Source organism: Lacerta agilis, chromosome 16 (genome assembly GCF_009819535.1).
Source record: "Lacerta agilis isolate rLacAgi1 chromosome 16, rLacAgi1.pri, whole genome shotgun sequence".
In the NCBI taxonomy this organism is placed as follows: domain Eukaryota; kingdom Metazoa; phylum Chordata; class Lepidosauria; order Squamata; family Lacertidae; genus Lacerta; species Lacerta agilis.
In genome coordinates, this window is record NC_046327.1 from 27,206,616 (window position 1) to 27,229,516 (window position 22,901).

At 41.7% G+C, this 22,901-nt stretch overlaps 1 protein-coding gene across 27 annotated transcripts in view; it reads left to right on the forward strand.

Annotated features, from left to right (window-relative positions):
• Window positions 1-22,901, forward strand: part of ADGRL3 (adhesion G protein-coupled receptor L3) — a 337,100-nt gene that overhangs the window by 157,628 nt on the left and 156,571 nt on the right. For 26 of the 27 annotated variants that reach the window (XM_033172836.1, XM_033172842.1, XM_033172845.1 and 23 more), the window contains one exon: window positions 1,563-1,643. The exons of the other annotated variant lie outside the window; for it this stretch is intronic. In XM_033172836.1, coding sequence (XP_033028727.1) covers window positions 1,563-1,643 — 81 coding nt within the window. The remainder of the gene's footprint in view (window positions 1-1,562; window positions 1,644-22,901) is intronic. 27 annotated transcript variants of the gene reach the window in all.

Below are 22,901 nucleotides of genomic sequence, written 5' to 3' on the forward strand. Positions count from 1 at the left end.
TAATAAACGCTTCGTTATGTTTCCACAACCAGCATCTTCGCGTGTGTGACTGCAGCAGAAAAGTCTAACCAGATTCACAAGCCAATAGCCTCCATGCTCTGCACACCTTTATTTCCCCCCATCCCAAGAGAATTGAACACGATTACCTTTGAGTTCCCTTCCAGTGCCTAAATAAAAATGTCTGTGCTGGTGGAAGGTCACTTCCAATTCTATAATGCTGTGTAGCATAAAAATAATGTTGGTAAAAGATCAATATAAGCAATCAGTTTAAACCTGTTGCAACATATTTACAAGTCAGCCTATCAGTCAAAGGCTTATCTGACAAAAATGGCTTGTTTGGTGAAAGGTCATCAGCTGCTGAATGCATACATATCCATCTGCCTTTTTCTTTCCTTCCACTTGTTTCCAGATATTTCATTGGTGTTTTTTCTTTTGTTTAATTCTAATGATAACTGGTTTGGTTAATGCCAGAACAACATTATATGTATCTCATTTAATATGTTTGTCATTTTTTATTATAAAAGTATCCCTTTTTCTGTTTCCATATTAATTGCCAGGGTTTCTTAAACCAAGGTTGATAACATAGCTGATAGTGGGCAGACCTGTCTTCCTTTCTTTTCTTTTTCTTTTAAATTAATATTCTATATTAATTTTTTAACAAGGAAAACAAAACATCGTATTTCCAAAATAGGAATTGTAAAACACCGAAAATTGGAATTTTCATAGTAGTAGCATACACAATAACTGGTTTGGTGTTAAGCCAATATAACACACAAGATCATAAAAGAGTACAACAGACTAATCAACCTACAAATAATATATGCTAAATCACAAAACACATAAAAAATGAAACAATTTTTAGTCTACAGTGTGTTGTGTTTTCGTTATGTCCCTAATATTTCCCTTCCATAAAATCCCTCTTTGATCTTGATGTATGTATTTATACTATTTAATCTTTTTTGCCAAAATGCTAGTGAATATCTTCTAGTCATAGGTTTGTGGGAAATCATGAAAGATTTTATAGATTGATGATAAACTTTCATGGCCTAGCACGATATTCTCATTCAAAGCCTTAATGACTTATAGTATTTCACTATTAGAGGTGGGCTTATTCAGTAGTTCCTGATCTCCCCCAGTTAATTTCGGCATATTTATTTCAAATATAAACTTCAATATTACTCCTTTATTGAGGTTATTTGATTTCTATAATATTGGCTAATATTTTAAGGATTCTACCGACTTCTCTCCTGAAGTTTTAACTGTATCATTTTCCACCTTTATTTGAGAAATTTGCCCCTTTTTGTTGTTGTTTTTAGTTGATATGCAAGTAGCATGCCCTGCTTATTCCATTTGTATTTTGTTTGTTTACCTAAATTAATTGATGAAGACATTTTGTGTATTTCTGAAAGTCCCTTTTCAGGGATATTCAGTTTATCCAGAGCTGTTAAAACAGGTTGGTGCCTTATATTATTTCTCTGGTGTACTATAGTCTTTATTATATTATTTATCACTAACAGTTCACATTCCAATACTAGAAGTTCATCCATTTTGTTTTTCCACAGGGCAGGTACACCATGGCCAAGTTTCCTACCTTGTTCCTCCAATTCACCTGGACTCTGATCTCGAGAGGCAATCGTTTAAGGGTGAGTTAGCAGTGTAATAATTCTTTGTTGAAAGCATTCATTGACTCAGCACAGTTTGGCTACATTTCTGACCCCATGAAGGGTATTCTGTCCCAAGTGGATTGCAATTTAACCGGTTTGAAGCAGACCAGGCCCATTCTTTGCCTTGTATGCATCTGTCGTGTTCTCTGAGTTGCAGCGTTATTTGGAACCATTCCGCCAGATCTATATCCCACTTGGGAAAAGCTCTGAAAGAAAAATGTCCAAAAATATAAACAGAATCTATCTGTTATATAGCGCATGCTTTGTTAGTTTGCTTGGAGTCAAGAGAGATGTGAAGTGCCCCATTCATCACAAGGCACTGCTAAAGAAGTGGCAACAATGGGAACATGAATGGCACCCACTTCCTGTTCCAGCTTGTATTCAAAAGGGGGATAAATGTAATTCTTGGTTGCAGTTCCTCTCCCTCCTCCTGCAGAATGCACAGGTCCCCCTTTCATTCAAAATCAGGAAGTGGCAGAAGAAGAAGGGCAGCAACAGCCTCCCCACCTCCACAAGTCTGTTTTGTTTTTGCTTTTTAAATGACAATACAACTTTTAAAAAATACCTCAGTTAAAGTAGTGAGAAACAAAGGAAAGAGTAAGAAGGTTGTAAACCGCGGGAAGCTTTTCATATTTTAGATGCTTGGAAGAAGGCTAAGAGAAAAATACAGGCAAAATGAACTTTACTAAATCTTCACCTCAGTCTCCCCCTTTAGTCAAGAATCCGGTTATTATTTTGGGGCTTGTTTGGGATCTGTTATCACTGGCATTATTACAATGATTGACCTCACTTAAGAGGTGTTCATAGCAATTCCAATCTCCACTGCACAAGGCTCCATATTATGTGCAAATGTTTGTATTCCACATAGGGGTGGTTCTTATTTTTCCTAGTCTGTATGAAGTGATGTTGACTTTATTTGTGCTGGTACAGTTTTTGTGCTGATTGATTTTTGTTTTGATTCCATTCCTATTTTATTGATTTTGAATGTGTGAACCACTAAGAGGACCTGGTTAATTGGATGGCATATAAATGACAAAAATAAATGCATGCTTTGAGCAGCTGGTAGAAATTCTTCTGGAGGCTGCAGTTTCATTTGTTGTTTGCAGGGGACTTAAATGCTACTATTGGCAGTGATTAATTGGTGGTCTCCCTGTGACTTTTGGATTTATGTTGAATGATTAATCTTGCCTTTTCTCACCATGCAAGTCACAGGATCAACATGTTTATAGGTATGGTTTTAGGCTTTTTCCATTGGTTTATAAGCATAATTGGTAAGCATTGAATTGTCAGCCCCCCAGGGAATGCCAGAGAGTTCTATATCTTTGTATCCAGTTGTGAAGAAGTCTGCTTCAGTGCATTGTGGTCTCTTTAGATTGACCTCATTTTAATGCCAAGCTTTGAAACGGATTCACAGCCAGTGATCACCAAATATTAATTACTGGGTTGCTCTTTGGACTAACTGTGTTGCATCTAGAGGAAAAGATGGGTGGTGAGAATGTGTTAAATATTGCAGGAAGGAGGTGGATGAGATGGTAGTAATTATTATTATTATTATTATTATTATTATTATACCACACCCATCTGGCTGGGTTTCCCTAGCCACTCTGGGCGGCTCCCAACAGAATATTAAAAATACCACAAAACATCAAACATTAAAAACTTCCCTAAACAGGGCTGCCTTCAAGTGTCTTCTAAAAATCAGATAGTTGTTTATTTCCTTGACATCCGATGGGAGGGCGTTCCACAGGGTGGGCACCACTACCAAGAAGGCCCTCTGCCTTGTTCCCTGCAACCTGACTTATCGCAGGGAGGGAACCACCAGAAGGCCCTCGGAGCTGGACCTCAGTGTCCGGCTGAATGATGGGGGTGGAGATGCTCCTTCAGATATACTGGGCCGAGGCCGTTTAGGGTTTTAAAGGTCAGCACCAACACTTTGAATTGCGCTCGGAAATGTACTGGGACCCCATATTAGTGCCAATGTAGCTAATATGCTTCAAGCAGAGGATTTATTTTGGATCTCAGAATGGATTTGGATTTGGTGGAGGATCTTGTGAGCTTCCACCACCTACTGCCTCCCTGCTCGAGGCTCCTTGGAGCAGGGAAAGAAAGTTCTATGTTTTTATATTGTTGTAAACCACTGTGTTATATTTTTATGATACAGCGATAATACAAATATATATTTTTTTAAAAAAAGTAAGTAAACAAACAAGCCATGGGTGGCCCTAAAGCCTTGCTGAAGTCTCAGCTGGAACACTTACAAAGGTTCAGCCTGTTTTAGTCTGGGCAAGGGGATCAATTGTTCTATTGATCCAGTCACATGATTTCCTTCTGGGAATTACTTATTTGTAACGCAGCTACTGGTGGGGGAGGGGAATGAGTTTAAGCAATTCTTCAGGGATATACTGTATATTCTGGCATATAAGACTACTTTTTAATCCAGGAAAATCGGGGGTCGTCTTATACGCCGGGTGGAGAATCTGTGGTTGAGTATATCTCAAACACTATATTTTAACTGGAAAAGTTGGGGGTCGTCATATATGCTGGAAAATACGGTATATATAGTTACACGCCACCCCAACTCCATGAGTGCTGCGAAATTCCAGGTGTTCCCAGCGCTTAGGCAGGGCTGTGTTTGTGTTGGGAAGGTGGAGGCACAGCAGAGGCTAGTGTCTTTAAGAAATATGGTTTATTATCTCAATATTTACACCTGTTAAGTCTGCAGTGGAGGGAATGCAGAACATTATACAGTGGTACATCGGGTTACAAACATCTCGGGTTACAAACACTTTGGGTTACAGACTCCACTAACCCGGAAGTAGTACCTCGGGTTACCTCAGGATGAGAACAGAAATTGCACAGCGGCGGCAGCCGAAGGTGCCATTAGGTAACGTGGTACCTCAGGTTAAGAACGGTTTCAGGTTAAGAACGGACCTCTGAAATGAATTATGTTCATAACCAGAGGTACCGCTGTACCCCAAGAATGTCTCTCGTTGCCACCGTCATAGCTTCAGCAAGCTTCGTTCTAAAGTCAGTCAGTCATGGCTCCTGGTCTTGTAGTGCCGCCTCCTCCAGCCAGAGCCAAGATAGTACTGACACCTGCCCCCCCGGCCCCCGCACAGAGTTCTAGCCCGTCCAGCAGCTCATGGAGGTCTAGCCTTTGTCATCCTTCCCAGCGCACCTCTCCAAAAACCCAAGCCTTCTGTAAGATGACACTTTTTCCTATCACCTCACACCCCTCCCTGTCACCTTGGCAACCCCTAGTTTTCTGCAGACCTGAGACCCTTCCTTGATGCTCTATAATCACCAGCAATCAGTAGCTTTGTGTGTTAATGGCTTTGTTCTTAAATGGTTTGCATAAGCCAGCCCACGGATTTCTTGTCTGGTGCAGTTCTGCAGTTCTTCTGCCCTACTCTTGGCAAAATTACGGGTCCTGTTTTCCTTCTACCATTTAAACTAGTATTATTGAATATGACTTACCATATATACGTGAGTATAAGCCGACGCAAATATAAGCCGAGGCACCTAATTTGACCACAAAAAACTGGGAAAACTTATTGACCTAAGTATAAGCCGAGGGTGGGAAATGCAGCAGCTACTGGTAAATTTCAAAAATAAAAATAAATACCAATAAAAGGCTTGGAAAGAAAGGGTCTCTTACAGGGAGGGCTCAGGGGGTAAGGGGGCATATTGTGGGTACATTTCAGGGGGCAAGGGGAATATTCTGGAATGGATTAAGGGGGAAGGGGGCAGATTCTGGGAAGGTTTCAGGGTGGGTGGGGCATATTTAGGGAGGGCATGAGAAGCAAGGGGGCATATTCTGGGAAAGTTTCAGGGTGGGCAGTTTCTAGGGTAGGCAGAGCTGGGATGGGCAGGGGTTAAGAGGGAAGGCTTGGAAAGAAAGGGTCTCTTTACAGGGAGGGCTCAGGGGGAGGGGGCATATTCAGGGAGGAATTAAGGGGGGAGATTCTGGAATGGATTAAGGGGGAAGGGGGTTGATTCTGGGAATGTTTCAGGGGTGGTTGGGGCATATTTAGGGAGGGCATCAAGGGCAAGGGGGCATATTCTGGGAAAGTTTCAGGGTGGGTAGTTTCTACAGTGGGCAGAGCTGGGATGGGGAGGGGTTAAGAGGGAAGGCTTGGAAAGAAAGGTCTCTTTACAGGGAGGGCTCAAGGGGAGGGGGCATATTCAGGGAGGAATTAAGGGAGCAGATTCTGGGAAGGTTTCAGGGGTGGGTAGTTTCAGGGTGGGCAGTTTCTATGGCGGAGATGGGATGGGGGCAAAAGCAACAGGCTCTCTGGGGCTGAGCCGGCTCGCGCGCCTGCTCGATACTTGTCCTCCTCCTGCTCCCGCTGCCCCGTCGCTACCTCTGTTCCCCTTCGGGGAGAAGGGACGGGAGGAGGAGGAGGAGGCGATCCTCGCGCAGAGCAGGCACAGGAGGAGGGATCAGAGAGCAGGCACAGATGGGGGATCGGCAGGGCAGGGGAGACAAGCAGCAAGAAAGGATCCCTTTCTTGCCGCTTGTCCCTTTGCAGCCGCCCGCTTCACCTGAGTATAAGCCGAGGGCGGCTTTTTCAGCCCAAAAAATGGGCTGAAAAAGTCGGCTTATACTCACGTATATACGGTATATGTTGTTGTTCATTGTGTAGGCAAAAATGGGTTTCTCCTGTAAAGCAGATATATTCCCACAAAACTAAACTTTTTAAAAAATCATCATCGGGGCACCACGCCCCTCAGAAATAGCATCTGTATATCTGCAGATGTATGGATTTTTCTAGTAGGTTCCCATACTTACCTGGGCAATTTCCTGGGCACTCACCAGAGGAGGCTGTGGTTTTATTGAATAATTCGTGTGTATAGATGCCTCCAATAATAACCTGTGATGAGAGAACCTTGAGGTCTTGTTTACAGATGATACCCAAGACTAACAGGTCTTCTGCCAAGCGATCACTCCGTACCCCTCTGCAGAAGTTGCAGAAGTGGTTCTCAGGTCTTCCACTTGGTAACGCTCTTTAACCATCTCCAGGAGATTATGATTTCCTGCGTAGTATTGGACTTTTGGGGCATGAACCCTTTGCAGGTCCACCTGTTCGCCTACCACTTGGGCATCAGTTATATTTGCGGTTCGTCCAATACTTGCCACTATGTCAGGCTTCCTCAGTCCTTGTCCTTGTGAGCTGTCATTCTGTTGTGTCACCCACCCGTGCTTTATTTGGAGCAGAAGTTTATTTGGGCTTTTTGGAGTGTTTTAAGGTTGATATAATTTGAATAGTCTCCATTTCTGTCTTCTTCGTGTATGACCCCCCCCCCTCGCACAATTCCTATGTTTTCTCAAAAATAGACCTACAATGTTTTTGTCTTTATAAGTCTAGGTTGTGAACTTTGAAAATTCAGGAAAGTGTTATAATCTGTAGGTTTTCTTTGTCACAGTTCTGTAATTTTCCTGTCTTACTAATGCTCTTAATGTGCAGATAATTTCAATTTGTTTCACTGAAATATATTTCAAATCTGATACTGGAGTCTCTGAGACTGTCACTTAAAAAGAAAGAAAGAATTTAACCTTGTAGTATCACTATCCCAAATGAGAAAATATCACCAATATAATGTCATGATTTCAAAACATAAGGATTATCTCTAGGGGAAATAAAACTTCAAAGACTCCTGTATATTAATTTGCTTCTGCTGGTGCCGTTACAAAGCCCTTAGCTTTAGCTTTGATCCTTTTTAATCTGCCTGTAAAAATGAACAGTGGAAAAAAAACAATTTCAACACAGGGCAAGATTAGCCAGTTCCATTAGAAAGTACATAAGAGGGTGCAAGTTGCCCAGCCATTTGTCCAGTGATCTCTTAATCATTTCCAGACCCTCTCATTGTGGAATGCGAGTACAAAGAAAGAGCACCCTTCAGATGTAACCAGCGCTGTATCTCTTACAAAGACAATGGAAGTTATTGATTTTCACAAAACCATTGAGTTAGCCATCTCAATGCAAGCCATTGTCAAAGTGGTGGGTACCGTATTTTTCCATCTATAAGACTCCCCCTATTTTGGGGAACTAACTCAGATTTAAGAAAATGGGGAGATGGCCCCCATGTATAATTAGCCCCCTAATTTTTGACATTATTTTTTAGGGGAAAAACCTAGTCTTATACAGGTACATGGAAAAATACGGTATGTCATTGCACCTCCAAACTGAGGCTGTGCAAGGGAAGCTGAGAAGGAAAAGGAAGTACCGTAACAAGTTGCATGGTGGCCTTGTAGCAGAATAAAACAAGCAAACGTTTGTGTATTTTCTGTCTCTGGCTACCAATGGCAACCATTTCCCGCATGCCAAAGAAAGCTTTCTCAGCTTCCTGTAGAATTAATATGTTTACGAATAAGCGCTAGCAATCCCATAAAATATTGTCAATGGCAATGTTTTCTTGACTAGAAATAGGTTTAAACTGGTGTTTAATAGTGCAACTAATACGTGCAACTAATCTTTTTAAATATTCTTAATTAATGGGAAGTACCAAAATAGAGTCAACATTAATTGTGAGTGCTGATTCAGCATCCAGCTTTCTTAAGTGATTTACAGAATTCACTACAACGTTTCCGTACGGAGCAGTGGTTTGAAGCAATTACCTTGTAATGTATGATGACACTAATGTGCTAGTAAACTAGTGGAGTTTACACACAGCTTACGTGCTAGCATCATTGCACAGAAAGACAGGGAAAATGCATTGCAGGCATAAATAATGTAGGTAAACATCAGTTGAACTGAATTTTCACACTTTTTTTTTTTTTGTAAGCAGCAGTTACACGTAAATCTGCCAACAGGAACAGTTCTCTCTTTATATTGGTGGAGCATGCTGTCATGAACAAATGGGGAGTAAGGATAGGAATAAAAAAAAAACTTTCTATTTCACAGAAAATTGAATCAAGGGATAAAGAAGTTTTCCAGTTTGGTGTGATTTCCATGTTACCCGCCACTATCAATTACAGTTTGACCTCTTTGAGGAAGAATTGATCCTGGGTGTCCATAGAGATTGATAGAAGGGTTAATGGTGGATCAAGCAGAATTGGCCTCCTGCACTATATCTGAGCTATCTCCAAATGCACATATCTCTCACACGAGGGAAGAGAAATTCACGATTCTACAGAGTGTGGAGAGATTATTCTTGGTGTGGAGCTCTACTGGAGTGAAATGGCATCTATTCAGTAGCTTCAAAAATGACCGACAGATTACCTCCAATCCATTTGGGTTAGGTTTAAAAACAAAATTAAGAACTGTGTTTATGTAACAGTTTTATATAGGAATGCTAGCTGTGAAATAACAAATTCTGAAAGCGGTCATCCATTACAAGGCTGTTTAAATGCATTTTAAGCTTTTTGAGCTGGCACTATCTTCATTTAATTATGGGGGCTGAGAGGCTCTTTGGATCAGAGTTGGGGATGGTGCAGTTGCTGAATGAAGGAAGAGAGGGAGGGGAGATTTACTCCTGCAAAATTACCCAATGTTCTACAGCATATCCTTGAGGATCCTGACCAAACCTGTAAAGTAATTATCTCCTTCTGCAGGCATTGGAAAGTTTATTTGTTCTTCTTTAAACACGTAGCATAATATTTCCCAGGGCTGCTTATGTGTCTGGTGGAATGTGTAAGATCTCTGGGGACAGTAACTGTCAAGAACATCCCTTGCTGTTTCTTAAACGTCAGTGTAGATGATGCTTTACTGAACTGGGTAATCAAAATGACAGTTCTCATAAGTTCTGCCCTTTTGCTATTTGAATTCTGAACATTACCAGGAGATTAAAAGAGTTATGATCTAGTATGTGAGGCCTCAGAAGAGTGTGCTTTAGAATCAGAAAAATCAGCTGTTACCTTTTTATTCTGTTTTACTTCTCTGGCATCTTTAATGTAGCTCTTGTTGGACTACAGCTCCCATCACCCAGTGGCGGAGCATGGCAGGGCACAGGGGCAATTGCCCCTGGAGCAATTTTTTTTTTTTATAGAGAATTTATTAAATTTTCCAATAAGACAAACAATACAAAACATAAACAATAACAAACAAAAAACAAATACAAATACAAAAATACAAAACTATAAAACTACAAAAAATACAAAAATCTCACTGTCTTTTCCAAGTTCATAACTTTCTATTGGGACCTCCTCACGTCCTTTGCATTCATTTCCAATCCTCTTTTACTAACTTTGTAACATTGTAAAATCTACTTTTTTAACCTCTACTCTAAATCATATAATTATACTCAATATATCTTAAATCTTAAACCTTATTCTTATCAACATATTTTTTAACTCCAAAATCTTATTCTAAAAAACAAACATCAAATTTCACATCTCTACCTCTTATATCCTTTCTTATCTTAACTTTGTTATGCTATAGCCTATATTTCTCTGATTCCAATTCTCAATATATTTTTTTAAAAAACCACAAATTGACCTATACCTAGATATTCCTTCCAGTCTCATATTCCATTTCCCCTCTGGTGTCGGATACCGTGATCAATCCTTCCTTCCTAGTAATTCACCCTTTACCCCACCCCTCTCCTGCCCATTTGCTTCCCATCCATTAACTTTCCCACACACCCCCAGTCTCCCCCCCCCAACATTCCACCAGTCCAGATTCTCCTTCTCCTATTATCTCCTTCAAAGTTGATTTAACTTTTTTCACTTCTGCACTTCCCTTCAGATGTAACTTCTTCTCCAGAGTGTAGCAATCTTCTTGATAACTTGTTTCAATAAAGTCATAACAAGGTTTCATTTCCCTGCTCTCAAGTTCCTGTTGGATTTTCCCCTGTTGTCCTTGAACTTCTGGGCTGCCACCCCAAAAGTCAGCTATAATGTCCAGTTTATCGGCTCCCCGCCTCTCACACAAAAGAAGCCCCTCTTGTTTAGAAACCTGTGCCAATTCATCCTCCAAAGATTCCACAGGATCAACTTTCACTCCCTCCTCTCCATCAAGTGTGCATAAAACAAAGTTTTCCAAAGTTGCTGCAATCTGGGTAAACTTTCCTGCAAGATTTTGCTGAAGTGATTGAAGTAGTTTTAATTCCAACAATATTCTCTCCTGGATTGGTGTCATTGTTGGGTCTGCGGAGACCGTGGGATTTAAGTGGGCGGAAGTGATTAGGTTTCAGTACTTTTCCAGCTGCGCCAGCCGGTCAACAGCCACCATTACCGGACCGACCAGGGATCCTTAGCCAGAGGGTTAACAATATCAGTCTAATACTTTGTAATCCACAGGAAGAAATCAATCAAAGTCTCAATTTTACCCCCAAAACAGGGGGCTCTAAGGTGTACAAAATCAGAGTTAAACTTTAAAGCAAGTTTTAAATGGCTCCAGCTCCTTTGACGTTACTTTGATCTTGCCGCTGTCGGAGAGAAACGGACTCCCTCGTTTTAATCTCTCTCCATAAGCCAAATTACACTTTTCAGTCCGAAATTAGATTCCGTACTTACTGAGTACTTCTTTTAGGTCCAGATTGAGGAAGGGCAGAGCGCTCAAAATCCGGCAGTTGCCGCCGTGTTTCTTCGGTTGGAGACAGCTTCTACAGCCCCGTGCCGGAGCCCGCTCGCTCAAAATTTCAACACCCAGTGCTGCCTCAATACAGTTGTGTGATTCTGTCACTGGGCTCCATTGAAAATGGCTTCTGCATGCAAACCAGGAAGTGATCTCCAGACAATGAAATGACTCTTTTCTTAGCTCTGCGGCCGCGATCCTCCGGGTGACGTGGACACTGCTAGGCAATTGAATGCTCATGCATACTCTGTCCATTTCCCTCCATGCCACCACCCCTCTGTGCAGCCCTGGGTACTGACAACCCACGCTATGCCACTGTTATCATCCCTGACTATTGGTCATACTTGTTGAGGAGTTTGAGTCCAACATCATTTGTTGAACATCATGCTTTTCGGGGGGGGGCGCATGCATGGAGGAAGCGAAGTAGACTTGTGGAAGATAGGGTATGCCAAAAAGCACCAAGCTGGTTATGATAAAGGGCCCCCCTAAGCCTATGTAGAATGCCTTTCTTGCAGGTTTTTAAAATTATTGCTACTGTGTATTTTCTTGTGACCAAGGACTGAGGTAACTGCTCTCTGCTGTATGCATTTTACTTCAGCATTAAGGTACAGTTGAAGATTTCCAGGAATACATGTTTACAGTCATACCTCGGGTTACGGCCACTTCAGGTTGTGTAATTTCGGGTTGCGCAGTGCACCAAACCCGGAAGTATCAGAACAGGTTACTTCCGGGTTTTGGCGCTCACGCATGCACACAACCGTTAAATCACTCTTTGCGCATGTGCAGAAGTGCCAAATCGCTGCCCGCGTGTGCGCAGACGCGGTGCTGCGGGTTGCGAATGTGTCTCCTGCACGGATCACGTTCGCAACCCGAGCATCCACTGTACCTAGATTGGAAAAATTTGCTTATGTTTTGTTTCCTTGAGTTACGAAACTTAGTCATTCACTTATGGTATCCCAATTGTTATGTTTAATTGTTTGCTGTTTATCCTGAAGTAGGAATGAAATTTGAGAAGTTGTCTTGCTTTGGTCATTTTTGGTGCATCCCACTTCACAGTTCATTTTCTTATGTTTCACTTGCACAAGATTTAATAATTGTTTTTGAAAACTTCGATGTATGCTTTGTAACATGCGTTCCAGCCTTGTAATCAATGCCATGTTTTGGTTTACATAATTCTACTTATCTGACTGCAGACATAAAAGTGTGTGTGTGTGTGTGTGTGTGTGTGTTATAGTGCACTCAGTTTAACAGAAAGTGTCTGCGACAGAAGTGTCTCTCACCAAATGTAAATTAAGAACTGTGAAAAAGACTATGAATTGAATATGGAGACAATAGATGTACTGCTCCTTGTTTATCTGTTTACTATGTAACAAAACAAAAAAGGAGGAGGAGGAGATATACAGTAGTTGAAACAATACCTTAATGTGAGAACTAGGTCTTCATTAATGCCTTAAAAACAGGGGGGTATCTAGGTTCCCTTTGCCCTTGGCAAGGAGCTATTTCGGCACCTCCAAAGCTGGGAGAGACCATGGACCAGAAACTCAAAAAGTTTGCATTTCATCACCTTTTCTGCTCCACCAGTGACTTCCTCTGCAGCTATCCGGGTGGGGTCTGCTCTGCTCCACCTCCCCTCTTCCATCACCTCCTCCATTGGTCTGCCTATCTGCCTCCCTCCCTGCACTTGCTGCTTTCCCTTCTTCCTCCTCCTGCAACTCTCCTGGCTCTCTCAAAACCTTGCTGGGCACTCCCCTCACATCACCAGCTGACTGGGGAGGGGACCCTGCAGGGCTGCTGTGACTGCCTGCGCCAGCTACTGGATTCCTCCACTGAGGAGCCCAGAGGAGCCTGCATGCTCACCTTGCTGCCCAGAGCGTGTGGATGAGCAGGCAGGCTCTTAACTACTCCAAGCCAGAGTGGAGAGGCATGGTTTCTGTGGCCCCTGGGCCTGCGCTCTTGGCAGGCACCAACCTAGCCAACCCTTAGGTACGCCAATGCTTAAAAACACCACTTGTAAGGTTCATGTAATGCTGATAGTCATGGAATTCTGGCCTATTTTCCTTTGTCAAATGAATGCCTTGCCTTCATAGCCCTTGCAATCTCCTATCAGGCTTTGCTCCTTCATGGGCTGCTAACTATCACAACTAGGAGATGGATATGTGAACCCTGCTGTTCTTTCCCCACACACTGCGACTGCTGCACCCACCATCACTTGCCAGAGAGAAAGAAAGAAAGAGCATTTCTGCCCAGATAACTTCCCTGGCAATTCTTAATGGATATACTGAGTTCTACTAATCTCTTCTTCCAGACTGGATCATCTGCTTCTCTAAGCTTTATTCTTGCCAAAATATGTTCCAGCAGTTGCTTAACAAAATCTTGCCTTGTTTAATAAACAATCAGCCCATCAATTTGCGTCCTAATAAAGAAATTGGAAGAAAATATGCTTTCCCTTTACGGACTGGAACAGGGCAAGGGGAGAGTCTTAATTTGTTCAAATCTATATATCCGTTGAGTTTATGGGTAACAATTAGTTCCTGTTTCGCTTTTGATTTCACAAGGCACTGAAATGCTACAGAGCGTTAGCATGCAACCTTTAGGGCTTAATCTTATGCCATGACTTTAGAAAGTAATATAAGTGTCATGCAGCCAGTGGAGATGAAGGTACATCAGCAGAATGAAAGCGATCCTGGTGTGCCTCCCCTCCCCAGAACACTGGTAAAAAACCCCACCCCCCCCCCACCCCAGTGGGGAAAAGCTCCACCAGCCAAGTCCTGCCAGTAGAGTCTCCGGAAATGGGTTGTGGTGCAGATGTAGGGCTGATAGTGCCTAAACCCTGTAATGACACTGGCCCCAGACTGGTATAAGAAATTCCCCTCCCATCAAAGTCAATGTGGGCGGTATACAAATGTACGCAATCAATAATAATAATCATGGGGCTATATCTCTGGCCTCTGGTACTGAATACTTGGTATTCACAAGGATGATAGTGGGCAACTATGGAGAAAGGGCTCTTTGCTCAACAGGAGAGCCCTCTGCACTGAAAAGGGTCACTCTGAAGATCCAGATCAGCCACCCTGGGGTTTTGAGCAACAAGCCTCTGGCATAACAAGATACTGTCAACAAAAGGTACCTGGATTTTTGGTTTTGCTTGGGTTTCCCCCCCCCCCCAGCCTACATGCTCATTCATGCTGGTGTAGCTCAGCTTAAAATAAAACAGAGGAAGAGGAGAAGGGGTGCGTGCTTTGCACAAAAAGGGAGCACTTTGCAATGTGCACACATGAAAACTAGAGCACAATGCCAACCCTTCTTGTTCCAGGTGCCCTGCCCAACCTTCCTGCCACACTTGCCATTCTCTCATGCCACACCCTTTGAGAACCACTGCCATAGGGTATTTGAACCAGCTACATCCTTGGTATATAAGTAATGGATAGCTCAGTTGGTTAGAGTATGTTGCTGATAACACAAAGGTTGCGGGTTCAATCCCCATAAGGGACAGTTGGACTAGATGATCATCAGGTTCCCTTCCAATTCTATGATTCTATGTGTGCAACTGCATTACCCCATGGGGTAGGGTGATGCAAAGGTGTTCGTTGGGATATGGCATGGGTGCCATGAGCTCACTGCCTGACATTGTCTGTGAGCAGCTTGTGGATGTCATCGGGGACATGGTCCCCAGTTGATTGCTATTGGTATAACTTCCCCGGGTATGTCTGCTGTCACGGCTCAGTATGTAATTTGTTTTTCTTTGAATTTACCCTCCACTCTCAGGCTCAGACACAGCAGAACATCTGCCAGGGTGATTCCCTGGTGGATTTCTGGGCATAGAATCGCTTGGCTCCACTCTTTAATTCTTAACAGAAGTATTTAACCTTTATTCATTTACCATTATATAATTTGTTATATGGTGTATTCATATAGGGCAGTATATTAATAGTGTGCGCACATGAATTCCCTTAAAGCGTCCACACATACAGACAACAAATGAAGGCCGTTTTAACTAAGTAGGGTACAACACAGAAAGCACCACTAAAAAGAAACTGGCTCAAGCCAGCCATGTTCTTAAAGGAGCAAAACTTGTTAGCTCAGTGGGGACAGCATTGGGATGGAGCGCAAGCCATACCAGTTTGAGTCTTACCTGGAGGGATTGTGGGGCAAAGGCAAAATACAACTTTTGCATGCTTCACCAGCAACAGCTATGTCAGAGATGAAAGATGGAAAGCAGGAAGGGTTCATTTGCCTTTCCTACCATAGAGTCACCTTTGCCATTTCCTGGAGCCCCCTGACCCTGCTTCTCCTCCACCTCCTTGATGTGTGAGAGGTGCAAGAAGAAAGAGCAGCAATCAACACCCACTTTGCCATTTTCCTTTGGGTAGCTCTGCAGATTGGGTCCAAAAGAAGAGGGCAAGTGAATAGGCAATGATGACAACAGCAGCAGTAGCAAGAAGGAAGTGAGCTTGCCCGAGGGCCACCAAATTCTGGAGCTATCTGGCTACCAGAGGGGACTTTTTGAAAGCCCTCCAGCTGCCCAATCTATTAACCTAATCCAGGCATGGCCAGACTTCAGATGTTTTGGGACTACAGTTCCCATCATCCCTGATCACTGGCCCTGTTAGCTAGGGATGATGGGAGTTGTAGTCCCAAAACATTTGGAGGGCCAGGTTTGGTCATGCCTGACCTAATCCATTAACCCAGCCATATTCACCAAGAAACGGAGTGGAATAGCCCAAGGCTCCAGTTTTATGCTCTGTGTGCAGCCCTTGGCCCTGAAGCACACAGTGGCACCCAAGAATGTCAAGACAATCAGAAGGTATGGGACAGGTGATTGACATTTGTTCCAGAGCAAGTTTTATTGGGTGGGAAGTGGTGGGACAAGCAGAAGTGTGTGATACTTCTTACTCATCCCCTGTAGGGACCTCCAGCAGAAATTAATATGCAATGATTTTTTGTTCCGTTGCATGTGCCATGGTGCAATCCTGAAAAGTAAAAGGGATTATAATCAGTTGTCCAGCAGTGACAATGGCTGAAATGGAATTTGGTCTGTATCAGCTGTATGGGAACCTTTGGCCGTCCAGATGTTATTGAACTAAAACTACCATCAGCCCCAGCTAGTATGACTGACAGCCAGGGGTGATGGGAGTTGTAGTTTGGCAACATGTGGAGGACCAAAGGTTCCTCTCACCTGGTCTAAATGAGCAGGTGTTTTAAGGGTCTTAATCCGTCTTTACAACTAATTGCAGTTGTTTTGCCTTTTACCATGAATCAATGAAGCTGCACCTATGAAACAGAAGCAATGAATCAAGTTGCTACCATAGTCTGAAGCCTCTCATAACAACCAGTTATTAAACTTACCCAGTCCCAGATATTTCCCCATGTCTCAATCACTTACTTTCTTGAACTTAACTTATTCAGATCATGTTGATCCATCTTATGTGTAGTGTTATTCAAGAAATAACTGGTAAGACAGATCTGGCTTAGCCGATGGTGTAACAATGAAGAAATTAATTTAAAATGCCCTCATTAAAGGAAGTAATGTTTCTGTTACCAATCCAGACAGATGGCATAACTTGTCTATTGTCTTTGTTTCAAATGATTTGCCAACTTGAGTATTATATGTATTATTTCAAACAAACAAATAAACAAAAGCACTTCCTCAGTTTCATCAGTATATATTGATCATCCAATACATGTATATATACAATACATGTATATATATATACCTAGTTTACATAGGTTTTCTTTGTCACCTCTCTCTCTATATTCCTTTTCTAACTGTAATGCTTTCTTTTCTAACTCTCCTTTTCCCCATACGTTGCTTAAGCAAATTGCTGCACTAATAAATTCACCCTTTGTATACTTCACTTTTGCTTGTATTTCATACGTATCTATAGGCAGCTTCTGGTGGCTCATTTAATTTTGAAACATTGGCCTAGTTCATGCATCACATTAAGTCATAGTAATAGTGATAGTCTCTGCTTTTACACTCTGCTTTTGCACCCACCGCTTTGAAAGATATGCTTTCACTTGTGTAAGGAAGGAAGTGCTGTTTGTTCTTTTCGGTCTCAAACGTGAGTTAAAAATTATTGCATACTGGGAAGACTGAAGTGGTTGTGCAATATTTTAACTTTAAATAAATCAATGTACCTTTTATACTATTTTCAGCTGAGGTTATCACAGGTAGAACTTCTAATTTTCTTATATAGTACAGGTAGTTGCTAGTTTCCGGAAAAGCAGCAACGAAATAATGCCACATTAAAATGTGCTCCCCGGTCCAGTCCGGTCTGGCAGCCAGGTGATGGTTCTACACACTCGAAACCAGACATTATATAAATTAGTTTGGATACAGTTCTCCTAAAGTAAATGTAGAGCCAACAAACATTTGAATGAGCAGATGGACAAAGCTGAAGACAAGCTGTTAAATTAATAAATGTGTGGTAGTCCTTAATCAGAAGAGTGGTCCATTTTCACATTTCCTCCAGATGATTTGTGTGGCCTGTCATGATTGCACCTGGTAAATGGGCAATGTGCAAATGCCTGCCATTATAACTGCATTATGTTGGATATAATCATATGTAACAACATGTCAAGTAGATAATTTATACTCCCCCTGCCCACCTCAGAGGAAAACTCAACACACACAACAGATAGGATATTAATGCTCTGATCTTATACTTTCTCTGTTTGAATGGTACAATTTCGTTAACTTGCTATCAATTCTTTCCATGATGGCAGAAAGGCATATTAATCTATATATGTGTCAAATCTCGAAGTCAGGGTCGACCTGTAGCCCTTCAGAGGTTGTTGGACTCTACCAGTCCCACCAGGCATGGCCAACGGTCAGAAATTACGGGAGATGAAATCCAACAAAAAATGGGAGGACCACAAGTTCCGCATCCCTATATTAGTTAGTTAGTTGGTTGGAATGACCAAAGAATGACCCCATTTTTTATCAACAACTCAGAAATGTTCAATTAAAAAATTGTAAATCAAGTTAAAAGTAACAACAGCACAAATCAGACAGAATCAATGAAATTATTTCCAGTACCTTCATAATTATCCGTGGCCTCACACATTGGTTCCAAACCCCAACTTGCCATGAACCACTTGAAAAATAGTGGAGGGTCTTGGCAGACCAGCTAAGGATTTTTCTGCCTGAGGTAGCAATTGTAATGTGGTGCGATTTTCCGTTGTATTTTTATCGCTTCTTTTATTTCTTATATATTCATTTATTTCTTATATATTGTATTTTTATTGTATTACAATTTGAATTCAATAGAATTCAAATTGCAATACAGCAAAATACAATATAAAAAATAGAAGAAGAAATAAAAATATAATTGGAAATCAATATGAATATTTATCATGCCATCTCCCATCTTCAACCACAAATCCACAGCACAGCTTGGGAACCCTTGGCCTAACATATCCATTAGTGACCTAAAACAGTGCAGTGAAGCTTTTCAAGTAGACCTCTGATTTAAAAAGATATATATTACTAAGAGGAATAAGAACCTTGGCTGTCCTGTGAGTTTAGAAATTGCTTTGGCTTAAACTGTGTGATGATATTTTCTTTTAACGTTGCAAGCCCAGATGAGAGTATGTCCCATTTAACTCAATGAGACCTATTCCTGCATAGACATGCATTGGATTGCTCCGTAGTTCTTCTGAAATAACTACACATAAGCTACTATTAATGAATCAGCTGTCATTGCAATCATTTTGATAATTAGTATTTTATTTCACAGCCCCTGTGTCTTATCAGACACCTACTGGTAAATGTGGCAAAAAAAAATAGTGATTAGTGATGCCATTAGCAACTGACAGGGGTAGTATATGCCTCATCCATGAAAAGTGGTATTGATTTATTGGACAGGAGAATAAAAAATAACCGTTATAGCTATTTGAAAGCCAATTCTGAAGTCCCTGCCAGACATAAATTAGTAAATACTCATCCCCAGTGACTTCTAATTGTCAGTCAAGAGGGGAATGCAGAGTTGCTTGCGACTTTATGACAAGTTTTATTATTCTTAAGAACTCCACTGACTGAAACATAAGACTCTCGGCTTAATCAAGGTTGTACAGAAAATCTGTGAAGTTAATCCTTCAGTATTTCCTTAGAGGCCCGGAATCCAAAAGATGAATAGAAGGAATAGTTAATTAATCAGTCGCTGAAGCTACAGAATCACCGAGGTCATAGTCACAGTGATATATTCACAAGCAGAAGCAGATTCTGCATATGGACCTGTGCAATGAGGTGCAGTGGGGTGTTACAAACAGGTAGTCAAACCTGTCAGTCCAGCTGGTTGAGAACTGTGTGATTTCTGGCGGACTGGACGTTGCTCACCTATTATGGCAGCACTTGGTCCCTGGTCTCCAGTACATTTCTAGACCCGTTTTATTTTTATTTTTATGGTACCTGAACAATTGGAGATGGTTGTCATGGGCCAGGAGTCAGCTTCACCTACTGAGCAGCAGCCTGAAGAAGCAGAAGGTGAAGTGACTCCAGCTGCTGCTGATCAGCCTTATTTTTTTCCCCTTTTTAAAAAATTAATTTTAACAATTTTAAGCACATTAAAATACACTTTGGTCAGACTCATGTTGGTAGCTTCGAGAACAATGTCCAACCATCTCTTTTTTTTTTAAAGATTTTATTATTTTCCATATATAAACAAAAGAAAATACAAAAATACATAATAGGCAACAAACAATAAACAACAACAATAACAATGAGAATAACAATAAACAATAAACCTAAGAAAAAACACAAATACATAACTAAACATACACCTATCTCTATCTTCTTCTTAATTCTATCTTCTTTATATCCTTTTAGACTTCCCCCGTTCCCCCCCCCTGCATTCAAAACCAATATATAATTTGGGTAGCTTTGTATCTTTTTCCATAAATCTTAACCTTGTCTCTCAATAAAATTTAAATTAATTAAACAAATATAGTTTCTCACTTAAACTCAATGTCTTTAGATACTCTTAAACATTCATAACATTTACATCTAAACTTCTTCTACACTATTTTATCTAACATACACATGCTAAAGCCAATTCTACTAGCTAATTCTGCTCAAATATTCAATTTGACACATTTAACTAAATAATCCTTGAATTTCTTCCAATCCTGCGACACCTTCTCCTCCCTCTGGTTAATGTCCAACCATCTCGTCCTCTGTCGTCCCCTTCTCCTTGTGCCCTCCATCTTTCCCAGCATCAGGGTCTTTTCTAGGGAGTCTTCTCTTCTCATGAGGTGGCCAAAGTACTGGAGCCTCAACTTCAGGATCTGCCCTTCTAGTGAGCACTCAGGGGCTGATTTCTTTGAGAATTGATAGGCTTGATCTTCTTGCAGTCCATGGGACTCTCAAGAGTCTCCTCCAGCACCATAATCCAAAAGCATCAATTCTTCGGCGATCAGCCTTCTTTATATTCCAGCTCTCCCTTCCATACATCACTACTGGGAAAACCATAGCTTTAACCATATGGACCTTTGTCAGCAAGGTGATGTCTCTGCTTTTTAAGATAATGCTGTCAAGGTTTGTCTTCACTTTTCTCCCAAGAAGCAGGCTCCAGTATTAGAGTCGCCTTTGAATGCCAGTTTCTGGGGGGAGTGCTGGTGCCCCATTGTTCTGCTTCTGGGTACCACAGGGGCATCTCTGGGCGGAAATTGTGAGAATAGGATGCTGGACTGGATTCACTTTTTGACTGATCTTGCAGGGCTCTTATTATGTTCAGATATTTAACTCCGGAAGCATTCACCACAGCCGGATTATTGTCTGAATCAGATAGCATGAGGTGAGAATAGAAAAAATCTCTAGAAAAATAAGAAAAGCTTTGCCAGCTAGGGAGTACAAAGCAATGAACCGGACATCTGAAGCCCATCCTTCCTACAATCTGTCTCTAGATAACACTCCTGTTTTATTGGCACACTCCCATTTGTGCCTCCTTTCCACTGATTATCTCTTTATAACATCAGCTACTTTGCCTTTTTCATATTATCTCCTTTCCACTTAATTTCTAAAGAATATTTAGCTTCGGGGCAGCAGTGTGTGACTAAAATGCTTTGCACTTCCTTTCTGTGCCATTTCCGTCTAGTGTCAACATTCCCTAAAAGACATGCGAGTGTATTTACATGAAGTAGCTTCCAGCTCCTTGTGCAAATAAATGGAAGGAATATGCAAATGATTCCAGAAACTGATGGCAGAAGCAAATAGCAGTGTTGCGTTTGTGTTGTTGTTAAATGTAAACACTAATGCGAAGTGCCTATTTTTTTTTAGTCATGTTTGCATATAAATAGGAAAGTGTTGTGGAAAGCTTGCAGTTTCTTTGGAATTTTAACTCCTAAAGCATAGGACATGGAAACTCAACCTGCAGAGAGCTCATTGGTAGGAGGGTAAGCTTTAACCTTCACCAACTGGTTCAAAACATGGGGGCTTTAGGCCCACAGTTGGATTACAGGATTGGAGACCTAGACTCATATTTTGTAGTAGACAAATGCTTAGTTTTTGCCATCTCATTGGCCTCCTCGAGACTACATTAATTAATTTGCAGTGGAGAGGATTGGTCTGTCAGTGCTTCTGTCCATAAATTATCCACTGGCTGTTGTTTATTCCTGTGGTGTTTCAAGGACAACCATGTGTCCACATGTACATGTGTATAGTAAATCACACATGTATACCCAAATGTGCATAGGGGACTTTAACCAAAATCCACAGTAAAGAGATTTATTACAGGACAAGAAGATTGTGTCATTCAGTTTAGAACAGCATGTAGTTAGTTAAATCTATATGGTAAATGCAAATGAACCAGAATGCAGCTATTAGCTGTTCCTGGGCACAGGGGATGCTGCAACTATGCCTTATAATGGAGCGGGGGGGGGGGATTGACTTTTGGCATCACACAAGATCCCCCACTGACTGCTAGCACATTTGCAAAGATAAGCAGGTTCCAGTATGGTTTTAAATTGAATGAGGGGACTGCGTGTTGCATTGGTGTTGTTGTTGTTCAGTCGTTCAGTCGCGTCCGACTCTTCGTGACCCCATGGACCAGAGCACGCCAGGCATGCCTATCTTTCACTGCTTCCCGCAGTTTGGCCAAACTCATGCTAGTCGCTTCGAGAACACTGTCCAACCATCTCATCCTCTGTCGTCCCCTTCTCCTTGTGCCCTCCATCTTTCCCAACATCAGGGTCTTTTCTAGGGAGTCTTCTCTTCTCATGAGGTGGCCAAAGTACTGGAGCCTCAGCTTCAGGATCTGTCCTTCCAGTGAGCACTCAGGACTGATTTCTTTAAGGATGGATAAGTTTGATCTTTTTGCAGTCCATGGGACTCTCAAGAGTCTCCTCCAGCACCATAATTGGTGGTGGATGCATTGGTGTAGCCAGGCTTTATTTTTTTGGGGGGGGGAGGCAGAACCAAGTTTATATGTAACACAGTTGGTCAGTTAATTAAGTATTTTTATTTATTTACTTGATGGGGGGAGCAGTTAAGATTCCAGCTTTGCTGGGGTTTGGATTAGATGACCCTCAGGGGTCCATTCAAAGTCTACAATTCTATGATTCTGTGTGATCTCTTCATGCATTGTAGCATTGTAGAAGGTGAGAGAAGACTGTGGACTAATATAGTGTGGAGCCAGCCTAACTTCTGTGAAAGATAGCAGCCATTTATGGCCTTGTACAAATCTAGGAGGAGGACTAGAATGGCCTTGTGCTCTACTCTACA